The 18,391-nt window shown below is 44.2% G+C and overlaps 1 protein-coding gene across 1 annotated transcript; it reads right to left on the bottom strand.

Annotated features, from left to right (window-relative positions):
* Nucleotides 1-1,529: 1,529 nt before the first annotated feature.
* On the bottom strand, nt 1,530-18,391 carry DESI1 (desumoylating isopeptidase 1). The gene is made up of 6 exons (XM_038155745.1): nt 18,085-18,391; nt 9,064-9,085; nt 8,076-8,145; nt 7,316-7,425; nt 6,456-6,578; nt 1,530-5,310 (listed from the first exon to the last, which is right to left on the bottom strand). Exons 1-6 carry the CDS (start codon nt 18,356-18,358, stop codon nt 5,217-5,219), a joined length of 693 nt encoding a protein of 230 aa, XP_038011673.1. The 5' UTR covers nt 18,359-18,391; the 3' UTR covers nt 1,530-5,216.

Genomic DNA, 18,391 nt, shown 5'->3' with positions numbered 1-18,391 from the left:
GGGAGACATTCGTTGAGTCCACTGGGACAGCTGCTTCCATACTGTTCCTGTGAGCTGCTTCCACAGCACAGCGAGTCAGGAAGTCTTGGATGGGTATTACGTATGTATCTCACCCCAGCACTGCTATTTCTGCAGAATCTGTGGCCTTCTGATCAGATCCTGGTTATGGGCTCCCACCTCTGGAAAGGTGGACTCTTTTCTCAGATGCAGGGAAGCTCCCAGAATGGTTTCTTAGCACCCAGCTACTTTGTCTGCAGTTGGGTGCTGAGTTTTGAGTTGAGTTTAGGGTTATGCTCATTTATAGAACTTGTCGAGGTGTGGTTACGCATTTATCATCAGTTAATGTGTGGACACTTACTCCAGAATATGAATCCATCCAAGTGTGCCTACCATGGCATGCTGACGGGTGAGCAGAGATGCCTTCCTGGATTTGGGTGCTTGAGTGCCAGGAGCCAAACAGCTGTTCTTCAACGCAGCAGAGCCGTGAGCTAACACCCAGGACTCTCAAAGGACAGCTGTGGGGTCAGACACACCGTGAACTCCTGGGGTTTCAGGAATGCAAACCTTTATTTTTCACAAACCATGACATGGTACAAGGAAGACACTTCCCATGTCTGGGTAGAAGCAGTGTGGAGTTAGAAAACCTATTGTAGCAGTGCTGGGTTCTGCTGTAGCTCAAGCTTCTCCATGGTCGTGCCTCCTGGCAGCCCCTACCTGCAGCTTTGCCGTCTGGGAGAGACCTGCCTCTTGCACTGACACTATGGGCATCCCAAAATCAGGAGCTGCTCTCCCCAGGCTCAGGTGCATCCCTGTGCTGCAAGGCAGCAGTGCCACCTCGGGGCACTTTCTAGAATTGGGAGGTCTGCTAAAATATGGGACACGTTCACATTTTCACGCTCCTGCAGAACTGTTGGGTTTATGCTACCCAGGAGAACTTCCTGAAACCTGAATTATCTGCTGTGCTTTCTCAGCTTGTCCTGCTGCTTTAGGGAGCCTCTTCATGTCAAAATGCCTCTCCCAGGAAGCACCTTGGCAGCCATTTGGTATCAGCTGCTGAGGACCTGGGACAACTTGCTTTCCCTGGGAGCATAAACGTGCCTTGTGCTGAAGTGCACAGCTGTCCACAGCTGTGGCTGCTCCCTCAGCCGGGTTAGCTCTGAAAACAGGGCCACCGTGGTTGTTCTGGTTATTTAATACTTTGCACTCCAACCACTCCTGCTACATTCGCTTGGTTGCCACTCAGATAGGCAGCAGCTGTTGTCAGGAATAAAATCTCTGTTACCAGCAGGAGAGGCCAGGAAATTTTGTTTGAGGTTTAGAAGGCAAATAACTGTGAGCACTGGCTTACACTCTGTCTAGAGCAGCCATTAAAGTCAAGGTTTTCCTTTTAGTTTTAAAATTTAATTTTTAAAAAATTTAAAAAAAATCAAAATATCTGTTTCCAGGTATTTTGTGTGGGGCCAGTATTAGTACTTGGTAGCAAACCAGCCATCTGAGGAACACAGCCAAAATAACCACAATCACACATCTCTGTTACAATCTCTTTCTGTTACAAGACCTCTTCTGTACTGTGCTGATACAGACTGTTACACAAACAGCAAACTGTGTGGTTTATCATTTAGATGCCATCAATAAGCATGCAGAAGGCTGAACCAAGCAGAATGAATTTCTTCCCCAGAGCCAGATATTTTAGGCAGTGCTATATAATCCTCCCCAATATCCACTCTGAAGCTCCAGAGGAACCCAGTCATGGAAGTCTACTTCTTACTCTACTGCTTCTTTCCTTTTTTTTTCCCTTTTGAAAGTAGCATCAAGGCAGTCAGGAAAATACTTTTTTACCATGTTAAAACTCTGTTTGGCCTCTTCTTCAACAGCAGAAATTAGAAATTTCATACATGTAGACTTAGATGACCAAGGGCTGAAGAAAACCTGTGCTGACAGAACATCTTCATTCACCTCATCCAAGCTGTGTCAGGCTGCAGGAGTATGGTTTTAAATACTGTAGTACTTACAGAAGAAAATATTTACCAGACTTCAATAAGAGTATTGCCTTTGGCCAGTTCGAGCAAAAGGCAGTTGCCACCACTACTTCCAGTAGCAACACCTGGCACAAACTGCTTGGAGAATTTCCCATGCTGTGCTTCCCAGGTGGGACCAGAGTGAAGATAATGACTTCTGGTCAGCTGCATTGGCACATGCATTCAATCAGAAAAACGGGTTGTATTTATTTTTATTGTAATAGAAAAAAACCCACAAGTAAATCAAAACATCACTTTCTGCCTAAAGACATTATTAACATTTTTAAAATGGCACGGGGGAACCTCAGCAATACAAGACAGAATAGTAAATGTGGGCAAAAGGATTCTGTTCCCTTTCAGGATTTCAGTTTCCCTGCCCCTTTGTCCAACAGCTGGCTGAAGTTCATCACCTATATACATTTACATACACTTCTCAGTCTAGTTTGTTTTCAGCTGGGTGGAACACTGAGGGCACAGTCCTGCAATTTACAAATAACCATCTTTGGAGAAAACAGGTTTCCTAAGAGTCCTACAAGGTACAGGGATCTCATCACCCAGTAAGAGCAAGCAAAGAGGATTCCCTCTTACAGTTCTTTTGCCACGAAACACAAGAGTAGGTCCTGAGCCCAGGAGCTCTTTGACTATTGCAAACAATATATGACTGAGTGGAATTTTACCCGGCGACCTTTATGAAGGAGCATTATCTCTGCAAAGGGGCTCTGCTCAGGAGGGGAAAAGGCAGATTGCAAAATGCACAGTGTGAATGTCTTCCTTTCTTTCCTGCCCCAAGAAGAAAAGCCCTGAAGTAGGCAGCCAAGCAGAAGCTAGGCTCAGGACATCTGAAGTGGTGGACATACAGGGCATAGCCCCATTGTGTAAGTGTGTGGGGCAGAAACCATGGCACCAGTGTTTCCATCACAGGCAGCTGTGCCTGAAGTGATAATTTGCTGCAGGGCAAGCAAGCACAGCTATGCTGCTTGCAGGTACCAAACGAGCACACCAGGATGTTGGGCTGCACTGTGTCAGCTTGAGTGCACCTGCTCAACTGAGGAAGCTCCAAGATCTCTAACATGATCTACAGCATTTTGTGGCACAGTCATGTGTGTATTAAGATGAAAGGCTGGTTACTCTTCACAAACATGAATGGGAAAAAACTGGAGATGATACATATACTGGACAGGAAAACTAAGCTGTGGCATAGTAAAACCAAACACCAATCCCTCCTCCAGGAGCATCAAAAGGCATTAATAACTGACGTTCATAGAATGTTTTCTGCAAACAGAACATTTGGAGGGGGAAAGATTGAAAGCTTTTGTATAAAGCCATCTGTAGTAACTACTACAGTTACCTCTGAGTCCAGTCTGTCAAATGAAATGCTTAAGGAGGAGTTGATGGCACAAGCTGAGAATGACAAGGAAAAGAAGCATCTGGGCTGCAGGGGCCACTGCTGTGCACCAAGAGCAGGTAAACATGAAACAGCAGAATGGCCTGACTATACCCTATTCCCATCTGTGCACTGGCTCCACAAGGTGCAGGACAACAGAGTATTTGACAGTGACAAAATTGCAGTTTTCCTCTATTCCCACTCCTCAAAAATACAAACTGTTATAGTCCACACAGAGTGAGAGTGTGAGAAATTTATCAATCTATCTGCATTAATCTGGGAGAAAGAGCCCAGCAGAGGAAAGACATCTCCTGTAGGTATATAAGAAGTTTCCAGTTCAGGAAGTTTGAGATGCAGGACTGAACTTGCAGCAACACTTTTCACAACAAAGCACTGGACAAAGGGCTGTACATTTGCATAGATGCTTTTTTGGCAGCATCTGGGATGTGCAATCCCCCTTTACAGAGCATCAGCAGTGTTCTGGGGTTTGTCTGATGTCTTTCTTGTATTCCTTCCCAAATGTAACTGCTAAAAAATTGTTCAGGAAAGTAGTGTATATATATATGCATGAAAAGAAAACATTGTGCCTATTTTTTCATTCACCTGTTCTTTCCCACTGCAAGTAAATGCAAAGCTCTAAAAATCTTAAACTAGAAGATGCAGTATTGCTATAATCAAAGGTTAATCTAAGCACAGGACTGCTTCTGCATGTATCCCAAGAAACTCAGTTGTTTCACAGAAAAGCTTAATTTTACTCTTCCTCATTTTCTTTACATTTGGGGAGACCTAGCACTTATTTCTCTTAAGGAGAGCCCTGATGTGCTTGACTGCTTTGGAAAGGGCAGCACTTCTTTGGAACTCCTACTGTGTCTGCAATTGGATATTGAAGGCAGAATTGGTCCAACTGGTATTATCATGCAGTTGCCATGCTACTCCTGCCCTACTGTACAGTAACTCTGGCTTTGCAAGGAAAAAGAACCCAAGAAAACAGTTCTTATGCATTAACAAGGTTCTGTCTATCTGCTGATAAGCTTATGTGTGAGAAAAGGAAACATTTCACTTCATTTACTTTCACCTGAAATTTGTCTCTATCACTTCTGCTCATGAGATTCTGCTCTTTCAGCTGGTTCTTTCCCGTAATTCTTGGATCTGGCATTACAAGGCTCTTCGTAACCTTCAACTCCAGGTTCCCTCCCACCACAGCAAATCCCACTGAATTTCAGCTTCTGCGTGTGACACTGACACATGATTCAGCTTCATCACCTTTCCCTTACACCTGTACAACTGCAAATATTCTAATCAGATGAGTTCAGCTCTTCCCTTGAGCAAATGTCAGTGAAATATGCAGACTAACCCTGGGACACCTTCACTTCCTAGGCTACCAATACTTGCTCTGCTTTTTTTGCTAGACTTCAGCAAATACCCCCATGACAGAGGCAGTGACAAGACAGAGATGCAAGTCTGCAAGGGATGGCCAGGACATCCCCTTATTTACTTCGAGTTGGGTAATGGGCCATTGAATGCTCATGGAATGAATTTCCACTTACCAGCACAGGAGTTACGTAGAAAGTGTCAGCCTACTTGGACAAGACAGCCTTTATAAATTAGTATAATACTATTAGAAATTATGGCAATATTTTTGGTAGCATTGTTTTACATGCACCCTGATAAATTCTCTCCCCAGGAAATTTTAAAACTTGTCTTGTAACTTCTTCAGAGTTAATTCTCATGAGAAATTATAAAATAGAAATCTGGTAGATTCATGTTTAAAAAGGAAGAGGCCTGGTGAGGCTGGGCACACGGGGTCACTCCTGTTAGCTCTGTCCATTATGTCTGCTGAAGGTATTGCCTCCGGGTGGCTGGATCTGGATGGAGTCCAGGAGGGGCCTTAAAGCTTGTCCAAAAGGTCTGAGGAGGTAAAGAAATAAACATCTCAAATAATTTACTTGGTCAACAACTCCCATTTACCACTGAAGTGCACTCACTTCCTAGAGTACAATCAACCTAACATTCTAGAAGCAAATTTGAAGAAAAGACTTCCACTACAAACTAAAGCAAACTAATTTACCCTGTTAATTTACTGTTCAATAACTAAGAAACTTAAACATGATTTTATATCATATAATCATCAGAGTTCTAGTTCTGAGTCCTAACATGCCCAGACTGCTAATGTAACACTGTCTGAAACCAGCTCTCAGTAATTCATTCTACTTAAGTGTGCAAACAAAATCCCTGTTATGCAACTGAAGTGTTCCATTAAGTACATCAATATTAAGGCCTGCCAAAAGAATAGCCTCTAGCTTACTTAAAAGACAATGGTTCAACACTCCCAGAATAATTTCTGTTGCAATCTGTAGCACCTGGCTTGTCTTTCAGTAAGACTCACTCTGTTACAGACTTTATTTGATTTTGAGAGATCTGAAGTTCTAAGAGTCCAGGGCAGAAGACCGATGTCTCACAAATAATGTGCTACAGCACTGTTATGAGAAGTAAGATCTAAATGATGGAGCTCACATTGTCCTACTGGGATCCTCACTAGCTGAGAGTTAAAATAAAACAAACAAAAACAACATCTGAATTATCCAACAGGAAATTCTTAATTTCCTTTTTTTCACATCCTGTTTTCCCACCCAATCCTAGCTTTAAAACTGCAGCATTAATTTTAAAATTGTATGTCCCCTGCCACTTCACAAGCAAAGTGACACCTCTGCAATTATGGTGCTTAGAGAAATGACTTTTAACAGATACTTTAGACTTTTATCTAAGAGGGAAAAAGCCCCTTGCGCTGTTTTCTGCAGCTTCGTATATAAGAGACCATCACAAACTAGCTAGTTTAAGTTAAAGGCAGAAGAACATCCTTCTCCTCTCTTCTTTGGAACACCAGTGCCAGTTAGCACTTGTCATACAGTGTTGTAAGCGTTGACGTAAAGAAAATTGCATCCTCTCCTTAATGGTTCTCAGACAGATCCATCAGAAACTGGTACTGCTGGCTCTGTCAAATGTTTAAGCATTAGCATGAAGCAGCTACAGAGAGGAGGGGCATCCATACTCACGTGGCAAGAACTTCAGATGGAAGGTCAGTGATATAGGAAGGGATTTTTTTTCCTGTCAGAAACTGTGCCACTTCATTACTGAAGGTGTTGCAGTTATGTTCAAAGAGGTTATAAGACTCTCCTCTGTGCCACAGAAAAGAAATTGAAACAAAAAACCCCACAGGTTCAGCAATAAATCATACAAGCAGGAAAAAACTTATACCCTTAACGAAGAACATCTTACATTAGCACTTCCTCCCCCCACCCCAAAGAATTCTAAGGTAAATAGGTAAAATACAGACATCAATTCACCCTCAAATTCAATTGAATCAGGGTGGAAAATGACATCTCTCACATCCCTGACTTTAATGCAACCATTTTTGGGAGAATAGGTGAGGTCAGATTTCTTCAATTAAAACCACAGCAGCAGTAACGAGAAATCACAGGAATCACTGACTCTGAAAGACAGCCAGAACACTAAATGTTGTGCTTTCCTACTTTTGTGAGAAGCAGAGTAGACTCTTTAACAGTCAAGACCTTGCTTCTACTCATGTGAAAATCGGCAGCTTTACTACAGTGACTACCTATGACTCGCAGGGCAAACTGCTATTTACTGACGGATTTCATTTTCTCTGGTGATTATCTCAAAAACATTTCAGGCATTATTCGATTTCACAAAAAACAGTGTTAAAGACTTTCCAGAAGACTGCTTTCCCAGCCTAGGAGGTAGCTCCTTGTGTGAATTGGTGCATCAGTCCAGTTCACATTTGAAGAGTTCCAAACGAGAGAGGAAGCAGACAGAAGGCCTGTGAGCTGGATTGGTTTCATAATACCTTCCTCCATTCTGCACCTTTTTGGTATACAGGTTTTCCAGTACTTACCTGAACGCAGATTCTCCCAAAGAGGAAAGATATTCCAGAAAAATTTCTTCAGTGACTTCAGTGTTCCCCAGATCAACAACTGTGTCTGGAGGGCCAAGAAGTGTCCCTCCCTGTAAAAATGAACAGCCAGAAGATACTGTCAAATGATCAGGCTGAATTCTCTTGGAGGACTCTACTGAATAAAGCTAATATGGTTCGTCCAGGCACAAAAGAAGGAACTTTTGGTATGTTTATCAAGCAAAAAACTCCTGCTGGTCTCCCTTATTCTGCACTCAAGAGAATGATAAGGAACATGAAACTTCCATTTTAGCTGGTAAATTTGGCTCTTTGGGCTGAAAGCTCTAAGCTATGGCAAAATTCTGCTTTAGAAGCACAGCCCATCCATTTTACCTCTTTAAGAACAGAAAGGTCTGAGAAAACATCGTGGTTTGTGGCTTTTTTTCACTCTTAAAAAGTCTGCATGTAACACTTAATGATACAGAATTGGACAAGGTGTCACTCTGGCAAAGCAGTTGCAAAAGGTGTTCTGGATAGATAGACTCTACCAGAAGAAGCAATCCCCAGGCTGAATTGCATTTGGCTTAAACCCACTGTCCATGCTCCCTTCACCCTCAGTACTCTGGGAAACCATGACAAGCAGCTGGCTACAGCATCTGTCTGAATTCAGAAGTCTTTTGCTGCTTTTCTAAAAGACAGTAACACAAGCAATTCTGATCAGGTAACTTGACAAAAAATTATCAGAAAATTAGGTTGAACTTACAGGTGCACAGCTGGAGATCCCTCCACTGCCATAGAAGAATTCATCCTTATGGACTATTATGGAGGTGTGCCTGCCACAGAAAACAAAACAAAACAAAAAGTTGAAATAAAGGAAAAAAGTAAGCAGCCTAGCACATAAATCACTGATTAATTTATGAGCTCAAGGACATAATGAAGGGAATAACTGAAAGAAAAGGTCAATGTGTTTCTGTGAGTGGGAACAAGATCTGCTGGGACATGAAAGGATATGGAAGCAATGATTATCAAGCCTACTGGGATTCTGCAAGCAGTTAGGAAAGAACAGGTTTAGCTAAGCGCCCAGGCATGAGCCTCTCTCAGCTAACGGGCTGAGGGTGAGGTGAGCCCTCAGAGACAGAACTAGCCCTGCTAGCACACTGACAGAGACTTCTCACTGGCTGAGAGGCTGGTCAGACAGCCGCTGGAGACGGATCAGAGGAGAGGAAATGGATGGACAAGGGTTTAGGGGTTTTCTTGCCTCTGAAATGAAACTAAACAAGCTCTCTTTGTGTGATATCATCAAAATTCTTGGTATGAATTATAGGAAATTCGGGGTTTTTTTGTGACTGAATGTAGATACTGCTCTTATATGACAGAAGACTTGGTCCTGTAATACCTTCTTCCCACCTACTCTTTCACTATCATGTTTAGTCATGTCTGGAATTATAAGACAAAGTGCTTTGGACAAGGACACCATTTTATCCTTGAAAAAGTACACGGGTGCACAAAAACACAACAGCTACTAACAGCACCCTTTTCGTGGGGTCCACTGAGCTTTGAACAGAGTGGTTTAACTAGCACCTGACTGTTCACCATCTTACTGCCAATCTCTATTCAGGAACAAAAAGTGCCTTGGTCTCTCTTCCACCACAAAATGTTCTTAAGCTCTGAAGCATATATAACTGCATATTGAAATTACTTCCTACACCAGTGTTTTACCCACATTATGCAATTTAAATCTAGTCACTTACCAGATGCCATCCAGCTGTTTCCCTGTATGCAGAGAAAAGAAGAGTTATTAGCAATGTAGTTATTAGCAATTTTCCAGATTTCAGCCTACTTTCCGTCAATCACTTAGGAACCATGCTTATTATTTCACCATGACAGCAACACCAGAAATTTAATCCAGAGTTGCTCCTAAAAAATCCAGAATATCTTTCAAATTAACTACTCAATCCCCATATCCGTTGTACTTCTTCCCTCCTGGCAGGCAGAGGTAGCAATGCCATCCTATCCTGCCATGTTTACCTTCCTTAGGTGTTTTTCTACAGGCCAAGAAAGAAAACATTTTCGTAAAATTAGAGTCTTCAATCAGGAGCAGAAGAGTTGAATTTGACAGATTTCATAACTGCAGGCAGCTGGCCAGCAGACTGTGTTCAGTTCTCTTTTTCAGTAACTGATGAGAGGTCTGACTTAAACATATGACCAGTGGTGGTAGCCTCTATAATGTATTCCACGATTTCCTCTTTTCCCTCCCTCCCCCTGCCCTTAAAAATTAGTCTAAGTGGGAACTGAGGTAGAAAAGTACACCACTGAAATTTATACAAGATATAAAGCTGTGTGTTTTCCAGAACACAGCAGTGAAGACTTGCTTCAGGCACCACTACACTGATAATATAACTGGGTCTCAGAGAAAAGGTCCCTTTTAAAATGTGTTTCCAGTTCTCTAGAAGCAGGAGACCTAAACCTCTCTGTTGTTCATGGTAGGATCTCAAGATTAAACCTATTTCTAAAAGGTCACCAGCTTTTACTGCTCTAGGCTCAATTATTTTATCTATCATAACCAAAAGGCTTGGTCCCTGGTACCCTCCCTTTGGGAGCCTGTAGGAGCCAGTGGATGCTGTGGGAGATGTGCTATAACTTCCATTTCCTGAACAAGGTGCAGAACCTCCAAGAAGCAGATTTAGAGCAGAAAAACTTTGTGCATCCCAACATTTGGTATTTTCCTGAACCCAAGCACTAGACTGAGTACTCCTCTGCCACAAGAAAAAGCAGTCACTAATACATTTTTTTCCACTCAAGTCTGAAGCAAAATAGGTACCTGCTTCATATGAGGGTCATGGAAGAGCAGAGGCAGGGAAAAGGCTGTTGTGACAACAGAGACATCAGCTGAAGTGAGCACATCTAGTTTTGAAGCAGGTGGACTGATCCGCCACTCCCATGGGTCACAGCCAGGCAGCAACCACATTCCCTGTCAACCCATTGCACAGAAACGTAGGCTTGGAGTAGGACAAAGGCCAAGAGAGAGTGGCAATAATGACAGAACCAGAACACTGCGTTGCAGTATCTTAGAAGCATCGGCTGGCCCTTTAGCATGTCCCACTGTCGTGCTTCGTGATCCTTTGGCCCTTGTTCCACACGCTCCCCATGGGAGGTTTCACCTCACACTCTAGAGCTGCCAGCTCTGCAGCCCATGGGCCCTGCAGGCTCAGCACCACAGGCTGCACTGGCCTCTGGCTGGCTCTACCCTTTGGCTTTGCCCAGTTAGCATTCTGTGTATCTATTAACAAAATTATTACACATTTGCTCATGATAAATAACTTTTTCACTAGAAACTTGAACTTTATCCTTTCTCCTTCGGAGAAACAAACTATTTCAAAGGTGGTACATATTAGAATTGTGCCTGTTCTTTGCATGCTAAATTGAAAGAGAACATCTTAGTATTTACTTTCACACACACCTGCAGCAAACAATAACAAAAGACTTTGCAGAGAGTTGTCACTTTGTACCTAGATTCTGAATGCAGGTGAAAGAGCTATGGTAGATTTTGACAATGTCACGGGTGCTGCCAGGACCTGCTCGGGCAATTACAACCCCTACCTGAAAATATCATTGCAGCAAAGGCTACACAATGGGCTGCTCTAGCAAGGTTGCAGCCCACAGCTCAAGGGAAGTGACTCTGTCCTCTGTTTTGACACTTGTGAGACCACATCTGGAGTGCTGTGTCCACTTTTGGATCCCCACAATATAAAAGACACTGACATACTAGGCTGGAGCACTCAATGTACTGAAGAAGAGCTGAGAAAACTGGCGTGTTCATCCTCAAGAAGAGAAAGCCAAGAGTCTGTATTCCTGTCTACAAGTACCCAACAGGTATGGATGAAAGGGACCCTTGCTCTACTCAGATATGCACAGTGAAAAGCAACAGGTGCTCGCTGGAAAATGGGAAATTCACAATTCAGTAGGAAGCAGGAAAAACATTTATCATGAAGGTGGTCAAACACTGCAGCAGGAGTCCAGAAAGCATATGGGATTTCAATCCTTGAAGATACTTAGAACTCTGCTGTCCAGGGCCCTGAAGAATTTGCTCTTGCTGGCTTTACCTTAAGTAGGACTTCTAGAGGTCCCTTTTCACCAAAGTAATTGTCTGATTGTACGTACAAAACCCAAGCAGAATTGGACTTTGCTTTGGACTGCAGTCCAATCTTTACTGCTACACATGAAGTCTGTAGCAGTCCAAAGGCAGCAAGTGCCAGGGCAGTAGCAGAACAGCTTTTGGAAGTGAAGCTGCCTATCTTCACAAGGCAGGTCTGTCTGTCGCTGCTCAGCTCGGTTGGTTTGTGCCAACACTGATTTGAAAATCTTCATGAAGCTGCAGACCCGCTATTTTTCCTTGGCTCCTAAAAGTCATTAACCAAGCTGGCATTGTGGAAAACACACACCAGATCTGCAGCACTGCTGACAATAAGGCTTCTGTGGTAGCTCTCCAGCCTGCCGCAGACAAAATATAATCCCTTTCTTCCACTGATGGACTGTGTCTGGTGAGAGGCAGTGCAAATGTCTTCAGGGGCAACCCTGCTGGGGGAATCCCATGCCTAAGAAACCTGCCATTATTGGCTGCATATGCATCAAACAGAGACATCCAAGACCGAGAACTTTTGCTAAGTGTCTGCAGTACCCCAGGTTTCACAGCTGGCTGTTGTCATTTCAACTCAAACTGAGCCACAGAGGAATAAATCAATGGCCACCAGTTTGTGAGGAACTCAGGCAGCTCCCTTTCCTGCTGCTCAGCAAGAATCTCAGTGTTGCTTGTCTCTCATGTAAGAGGTTATGTACAGACATTCATGGACACAATCGTCTTCCTCCTGAAGTTCTGCCTCTTCAGAGGGTGGGGACCCTCCTCTATGACTTTTCTTGACTCAGACACTGCACAGAACAGGTGACAGCTCACCACCACTGCCACCCCTGATAAGCTACGGCAGAGCAATCACGACAGCCTGCACTAAGGAGTTCTGTTTTGCTTTTTGCTTGACACTGCTCACTACACACAAAATTTGCCCAGAGCCTCTGAAGGCTTGATACACACAACAGCTCCAAAAGCATGACCAAACAAGGCTACCAAGCATTGCTGTGAGTGCTAAGACACAAGCTGTATCCAGGCCTTGCAGCAACACTTTCTAATAAAGCTACTTCTGGCAGCACTGTCCAACTTGAAAGCCAGAAGCTCAAGGTTGCCATGAACCTCCTCAAATAATCCTACAGTGCAATTGAGCTGACATCAATTGAGTGGACTGTAAGAAGGGATTGCAAACACTATCCAGGATCCTGGCAGATATCACGTTTCCTGTTCTTCCACTCCTTGCCACAACACTCCGAACTCCTGTGGTCACAGCAATGTGGGTAGAGCTGTGTGCTGGTGCTGCCACCAAAGCCAAGCCATTTCCTCATAACCCGAGGCTGTCTATTACTATATAGAGATTCTCCAGTAATTTCCATCAGAGCTGCAAAAGCCCTTGCAGCATTAAATTGCAAGCATTACCCTTCACTCAATACCCACAGTAAAGCTAATCCAAAGGATGCACATGCTCATAATGCAGAACAGGAATGACCTGATGGGATGATGCTCTTTTGGGCACTTACTGTATCTGAAGGGAGGGTTATCAAGAGGATGGATACAGGATCTTCTCCATGGTGACAAGGAATAGGACAAGAAGCAATGGGCAGAAACTGAGGCACAGGAAGAGCTATTTGAACATGAGGAGAACTTTTTTACTGTACAGGTGGTGACACACTGGAATAATTGCCCAGAGAGGTTGTGGAGTTTCTCTCACTGAAGATACTCAGGAACCAGCTGGACACAATCCTGTGCAATGTGCCTGAGATGACCCTGCTTGTTCAGGGAGGTTGGACCAGATAACCCACTGTGGTCCCTTCAAACCTTACCTCTTCTGTGATTTTGTTATCCAGGTAAAACAGGGAAACAGCAAGATGCTAACTAGTTTAAATATTTCAAGGGTCAGTGGCTGTTGAACAGGAAAGGTTGGTGCAAATTTAGATGTACACATTTAATCACACAACATTTACTGCATATGGCCAGGCTATCAAGTATCAACCCTCCCAGAGAAATTGCCCGTGTGCCAGCTCAGCCTGAGGTAAATGTGAAGCAAATCAGCTTAGTTTGATCTGCATCCATTCCAAGCTAATGCAAATCAAGGTACCTTGTTTTCATCACAGACATGAACAGGGACATGAAAAGCTACTGCATTATATTTGTGAGAGTTTAGGGGGATAGCCTGTCAGTCCTTGGAAATATGATCACTACGTTTTTTTGTTTGGGGATGGTTTTGTTTCTTTGTTTACTTTTTTATTTTTCCCTTGCTGATGTGCTTCTGTGGCTCTTTCCCGAAAATACTCACTAGAACATGGAGGGAGATGCCAGTTCAGCATAAATCTGTGTGCTTAAGCATCTCAAAGATTCCATTTGTTTCAATAAGGCAGAGTAAGTAGAACGTAAACAATTTTTTATATTTGCTGTTTTATTTTCTTTATAACATTCATAGCTCAAATACTTTAATGGTGTTTACATGAGGCAGAAACCTATGAGAAAAATAGAACATAAACAATTCCAGGACCCTCAGCTTAGTCACGGGAACACGGAGAATGAAGTACTTAGATTAGTTTCTTGTAAAACCAATTCAGAGGAATGTAATTGTTTAGATACAGGGGTATTTTGAAAGAAGAAGCAAGCCCATATAATTTTAGAATACAATCAAACTGGATTACTTCCATGCTTAGATTTGTCTGGAAGGCCAAGCACCAGGGAGATTAGATGCTCACCCATCTTTTTTATCGTCACAGTAATTTATTAATCTTGAGGGCCAAACAATGTTGATTATTCCTGTGCATTTTAAATATCAAATGAAAGTGGCATTTGTATATTAATCCAAATTATTATACTGAAGGGCAGAAGAGTTCAGAGACATGAGGGAAGGAACTGTCAGTGCAGATGGGCCCTTAGTTTACCCCATTCAGAGTTCAGGCCATCCAACCCTCAGTGCAAGATCTACACTGGCTTTTGAGCTGTAAAGAAATAATAGGAAGCTCAGTATCTTTAACAATATATCTGTGCTCTGCAATGGATATGCAAGCCCCAGAAGACCATAAAAGACTCTAAAAAAAAAAATAGTGAACTAGTCTCCTGTGGAATCGGAAGTAATACAATTTGGTCAACCAACATGGGTGTTTCTAGCAGTGCATTGCTTTGCATATTGTTGTAATTTCTCCAGGACAATCCATTAAGATTCCTGCCTTTTTTGAATTGAAAATTACTCTAATTAGGCAAGCACTTTCTTCTCTGTGCTACCCAGCGTGCTCAACCAAAGCAAAAAAAAAAAACCTAACAGAGAGGGAGGAGCCTGCTTCAATTCCCTTCTCCTTGAGGTGCCTAAAGAGACCCAGAAGTAGGCTATATTGGGGGAGGGTAACACATGCCATTTTTCTGAAATCCCCAGCAAATGCTGGAAGCAAAGCTGATAGAATATCACGATGAAGCAATTCCAAACTGTTCAGAACAGATGGAGGAGAAGCAGAGAAATGTGCTGGCCTGGGAAAATGGAACCAAGCAGAAGGCACCTCCTTTCAGCAGTTACCTTTCGCTCCAATTCCCTCTGGGCTGTTAAGTCCCTACAGCTGAATGCACCACTTAAAAATTTCAACCAAAACATATTCCCAGTCCACTCAACGTTAATTTACACTACACTGAGCCAAAGCTGCTGTGGTTAACCAAGCTCCCAGCTCTGCGAGTCACAAAAGCAAAAACCTCAGTTACAGGACAGGAGAACTTTGAGCTGGTAGATATTTTTCTTTAAGCCTATGATGCAATAGGATTTTAATCTTCCTTAAAGACTTCTCTGCCTTTGGACGTCTATTTCAAAATCAGCACTGCAAGCTGAACTATTTTCTTTTCCTCTTTACCCTCCACATAATCAGGTGGATTATGTTTTCTGTCTTGGCAACAGAAAGCTTACTGCATTCAGGTCAACATTCCTTATTATTATAACATGTATTTGAACAGACAAATGTAGTCACACACTGGGAGAGGGGGAGAGAGGACCAACAGTAGCTATGGAGAAGATGCAGTGTAAAGCAACATAAAAAACGTGCTCCTTCTGATACCAAAGGCAACTGAACTACAATTTTTGGTCATGTACACTTCAGAACAGAAATCGTCACTGAATGACAGGAAGCTTACAGAAAAGTAAGAAGACTAAAAGCAGTCTGGGTATAGAAAGAGTAAACTGGCCAAGAAAAACAAAGACTCTCCAAGGGACTAGACTAAGTCACTCTAAAGCCTGCTATGAACTGTGCTAAACATCTCTGCCTTCCAGATTCATCCTTAAACGACAACAGAGAGAACTGGTACTGAACAAGTCAGAATAACATTTGGCAGCGAGAGCTGATCCCTGGAGGCTGTGCTGACATAGTCCACAGTATCTCTGGACCCTTTCAGTACCACAGAAGACACAGTGCAGTGATGCTCTCGCAGTGGTCAGTCTCATAGGACAGGATTCATCCCCCTCTGGCAAGGGGACCTGAGCTGCTGTTTTCAAATTGACAGAAATTGATTTTAGCACAATCAATTACCGTATTTATTTTTTTCTTTCTAAAACAATGTATTTTAATCTAGGCAATATTACAGGATTATCACTCAAAAGCATTGTTTCAAACTTAGCATTGATGAAAAGAATACTGTAAGTATAGATGCCAAGTGTAAATCCTTTAAGAAATGCCTTCCTCTTGAATTCCTATGACTTTCCCTGATGACCTACAGTTTATGAACAACACTAAAGAAAGAATTTATATTGACCATCTGAAAGTTGATATACAGAGAAATAAAAAGTTTTTTGTTGTTCTTCAGGGAAAAAAGGTAAGAGGAGTATTCTCTTGATCACTTGGCTCTTGGGGAGGTTTCCAAAATGATCTGAAACAGAGCTGAGTGTGAATGCACAGAAGACACAACTGGAAGGAAGGAAGGAAGAAAGGAAGATTTGTTTTACGGACAATCATGTCACAGGATCCACAATCTCAAATGTTCTGCAGTCTGCACTGTCACCGTGACCACGCGGGCCTAGTTGGCCACATTCCATGAACACATCTGAACACAGTTACCAGGCACTACTAGCAAGTAGCACTTCCCCTACCACCCAGAAGTGCTCAGGTTTTTAAGCTTTCCTTTTCACTGCTCAGATTCCCAAAATTTACCACCAAACTATATGACAAGCACAAAGTTTTCAAGTTGTTGTCTGAATAGATTAGAAAACATCATAATGAAGTCATGCACTACATGTTTTTATGTGGAAATTCAGAAAGCTACAAGATCCCAAGACTGACTTTGTAGGTAAGAAGTGAGCCAAAAAGCCTTTGCTTGATCTATGTGAAGACTGGCATGGGGATAATTATAGTGGCAACCTATCTCTATTACAGTCTTTACTTGGACCAACACTTTGATGTAAGAGTAGTTAAATTCTACTCAACTCAAACACAGGTAAATCATGCACCCATGTAATCTCAAGATTTATAACTCTTAGCACATGATAAAACATGGCTATTTCACCTGATAGGTGAGAAGATACTTCCCTAAGGGCTACAATAGAAGCAATTCTGACCACATGAAAAGTTTTGAGGTTATCCAGTGCAGGAAACACACATCTCCCAAAGTGGTTGCTGCTAAATGACTAACAGAGCACAACACACGGGATCCCTGTACTATTTTCTTCTCAACTTTGCAAACCTATCGTTGACCTTCATGAAACCCCATGCTAAGGTTTGGGTTTTCATTTTAAGCTTGCAGGAAATCACAAGAATCTCCTCATAGGGCAAATGAGTAAGTAAATGCCAACAAAGTGTAAAACAAGATTACACAGAGCCATCTGTTCAGACAGCGAGTCTGTTGAGAAATCTCATCCCACAGACTGCTGGTCTGACACGGGTCAGAATCTGCTCCATAACAGGTATGAAACACTCTCTTGTTGCATTCCTAACTCACGCTTCCAAAACTTTAAGCAAAACCCGTTTCCTTTCCATCCCAAGTTTCAGGTCCAGTTGGAAACGCACACAATCTCGACGAGACACACAGCAGACTCCTACGAACTCTGAAGGAGAGCGGGGAGAGCCGCACATCACCAGCCCAGCCCGGCCTCGCCACAACATGGAGCCGCTCGAACTCAGTAACCTCGTAAACAGCAGACGCCTTTCTTCAGCTGAGCCTTCCGGCCGCGGCAGCACAGCAGCCGGGGAGTCGGGAGCCGGGCTGTCCCTCGCCTCAGGGGCCAAGGAGCACTTTTAATCCGCCGTTAGCAAATACCACCCGCGCAGCGGCAACGGGCGGCTGGGGGAGAGCAGGCTGGACCCCGAGCGGCTGCATCTGCCGCACCGACAAAGCTCGTCCCGAAGGCGGCGGGGTCGGGAATCCCGCAGCCAAACCCCGCTGCGTTCCCGAGCACCGAGCCGCCGGGCGAGCCCCGCACATCCCAAGCCGCGCCGCACCCGGCGGACACCGCCGCGGCCCGGAGCGCCCTCAGGGAGCCTTCCCCGGCGGGCCGCTCCCTCAGGAGAACGACACCGGGCGGGGACGGCCACCCCCGGGGCAGGAGGCGGCGACTTCGGCCCCGTTTTCCGGCGCGGCAAAGCCGGGCCGCGGTGGTCGGTGGCGGAACGCGAAGCCCCGGGAGGCGGCGGCCGGGGCGGCCCCGGGTCCCGCGCCGTGCTCTTACCCAGCATGAGGTGGCTGAGGCGCCGGGCCATGCCCTTGGACAGGTCGTACACATAGAGCTTCACGGGGTGCAGCGCCAGCGGCTCCTCCATGGGGACGCGGGCACGGCCGCCGGGCGGCAGCCCGAGCCCTTGCAGACAAGGCTGAACGGCCCTTCCCTCCGGGAGACGGAGGGGAACGGGAGGAAAGGGCGGCCCCGGTGCCGGTCCCCGGCGCAGCGGCACCAGCCGGGAAGTGACAGACGGGGAGGAAGGGGCGACCCTGCCCGGGCGCATGCGCGGCCGCCCCGCGCCTGCCGGGCCGCCCCG

This window comes from Motacilla alba, chromosome 1A, assembly GCF_015832195.1.
Source record: "Motacilla alba alba isolate MOTALB_02 chromosome 1A, Motacilla_alba_V1.0_pri, whole genome shotgun sequence".
Classification (NCBI taxonomy): Eukaryota; Metazoa; Chordata; class Aves; order Passeriformes; family Motacillidae; genus Motacilla; species Motacilla alba.
The sequence above is the reverse complement of the archived record's forward strand: the minus strand, read 5'-3'. Positions and strand labels throughout refer to the sequence as shown.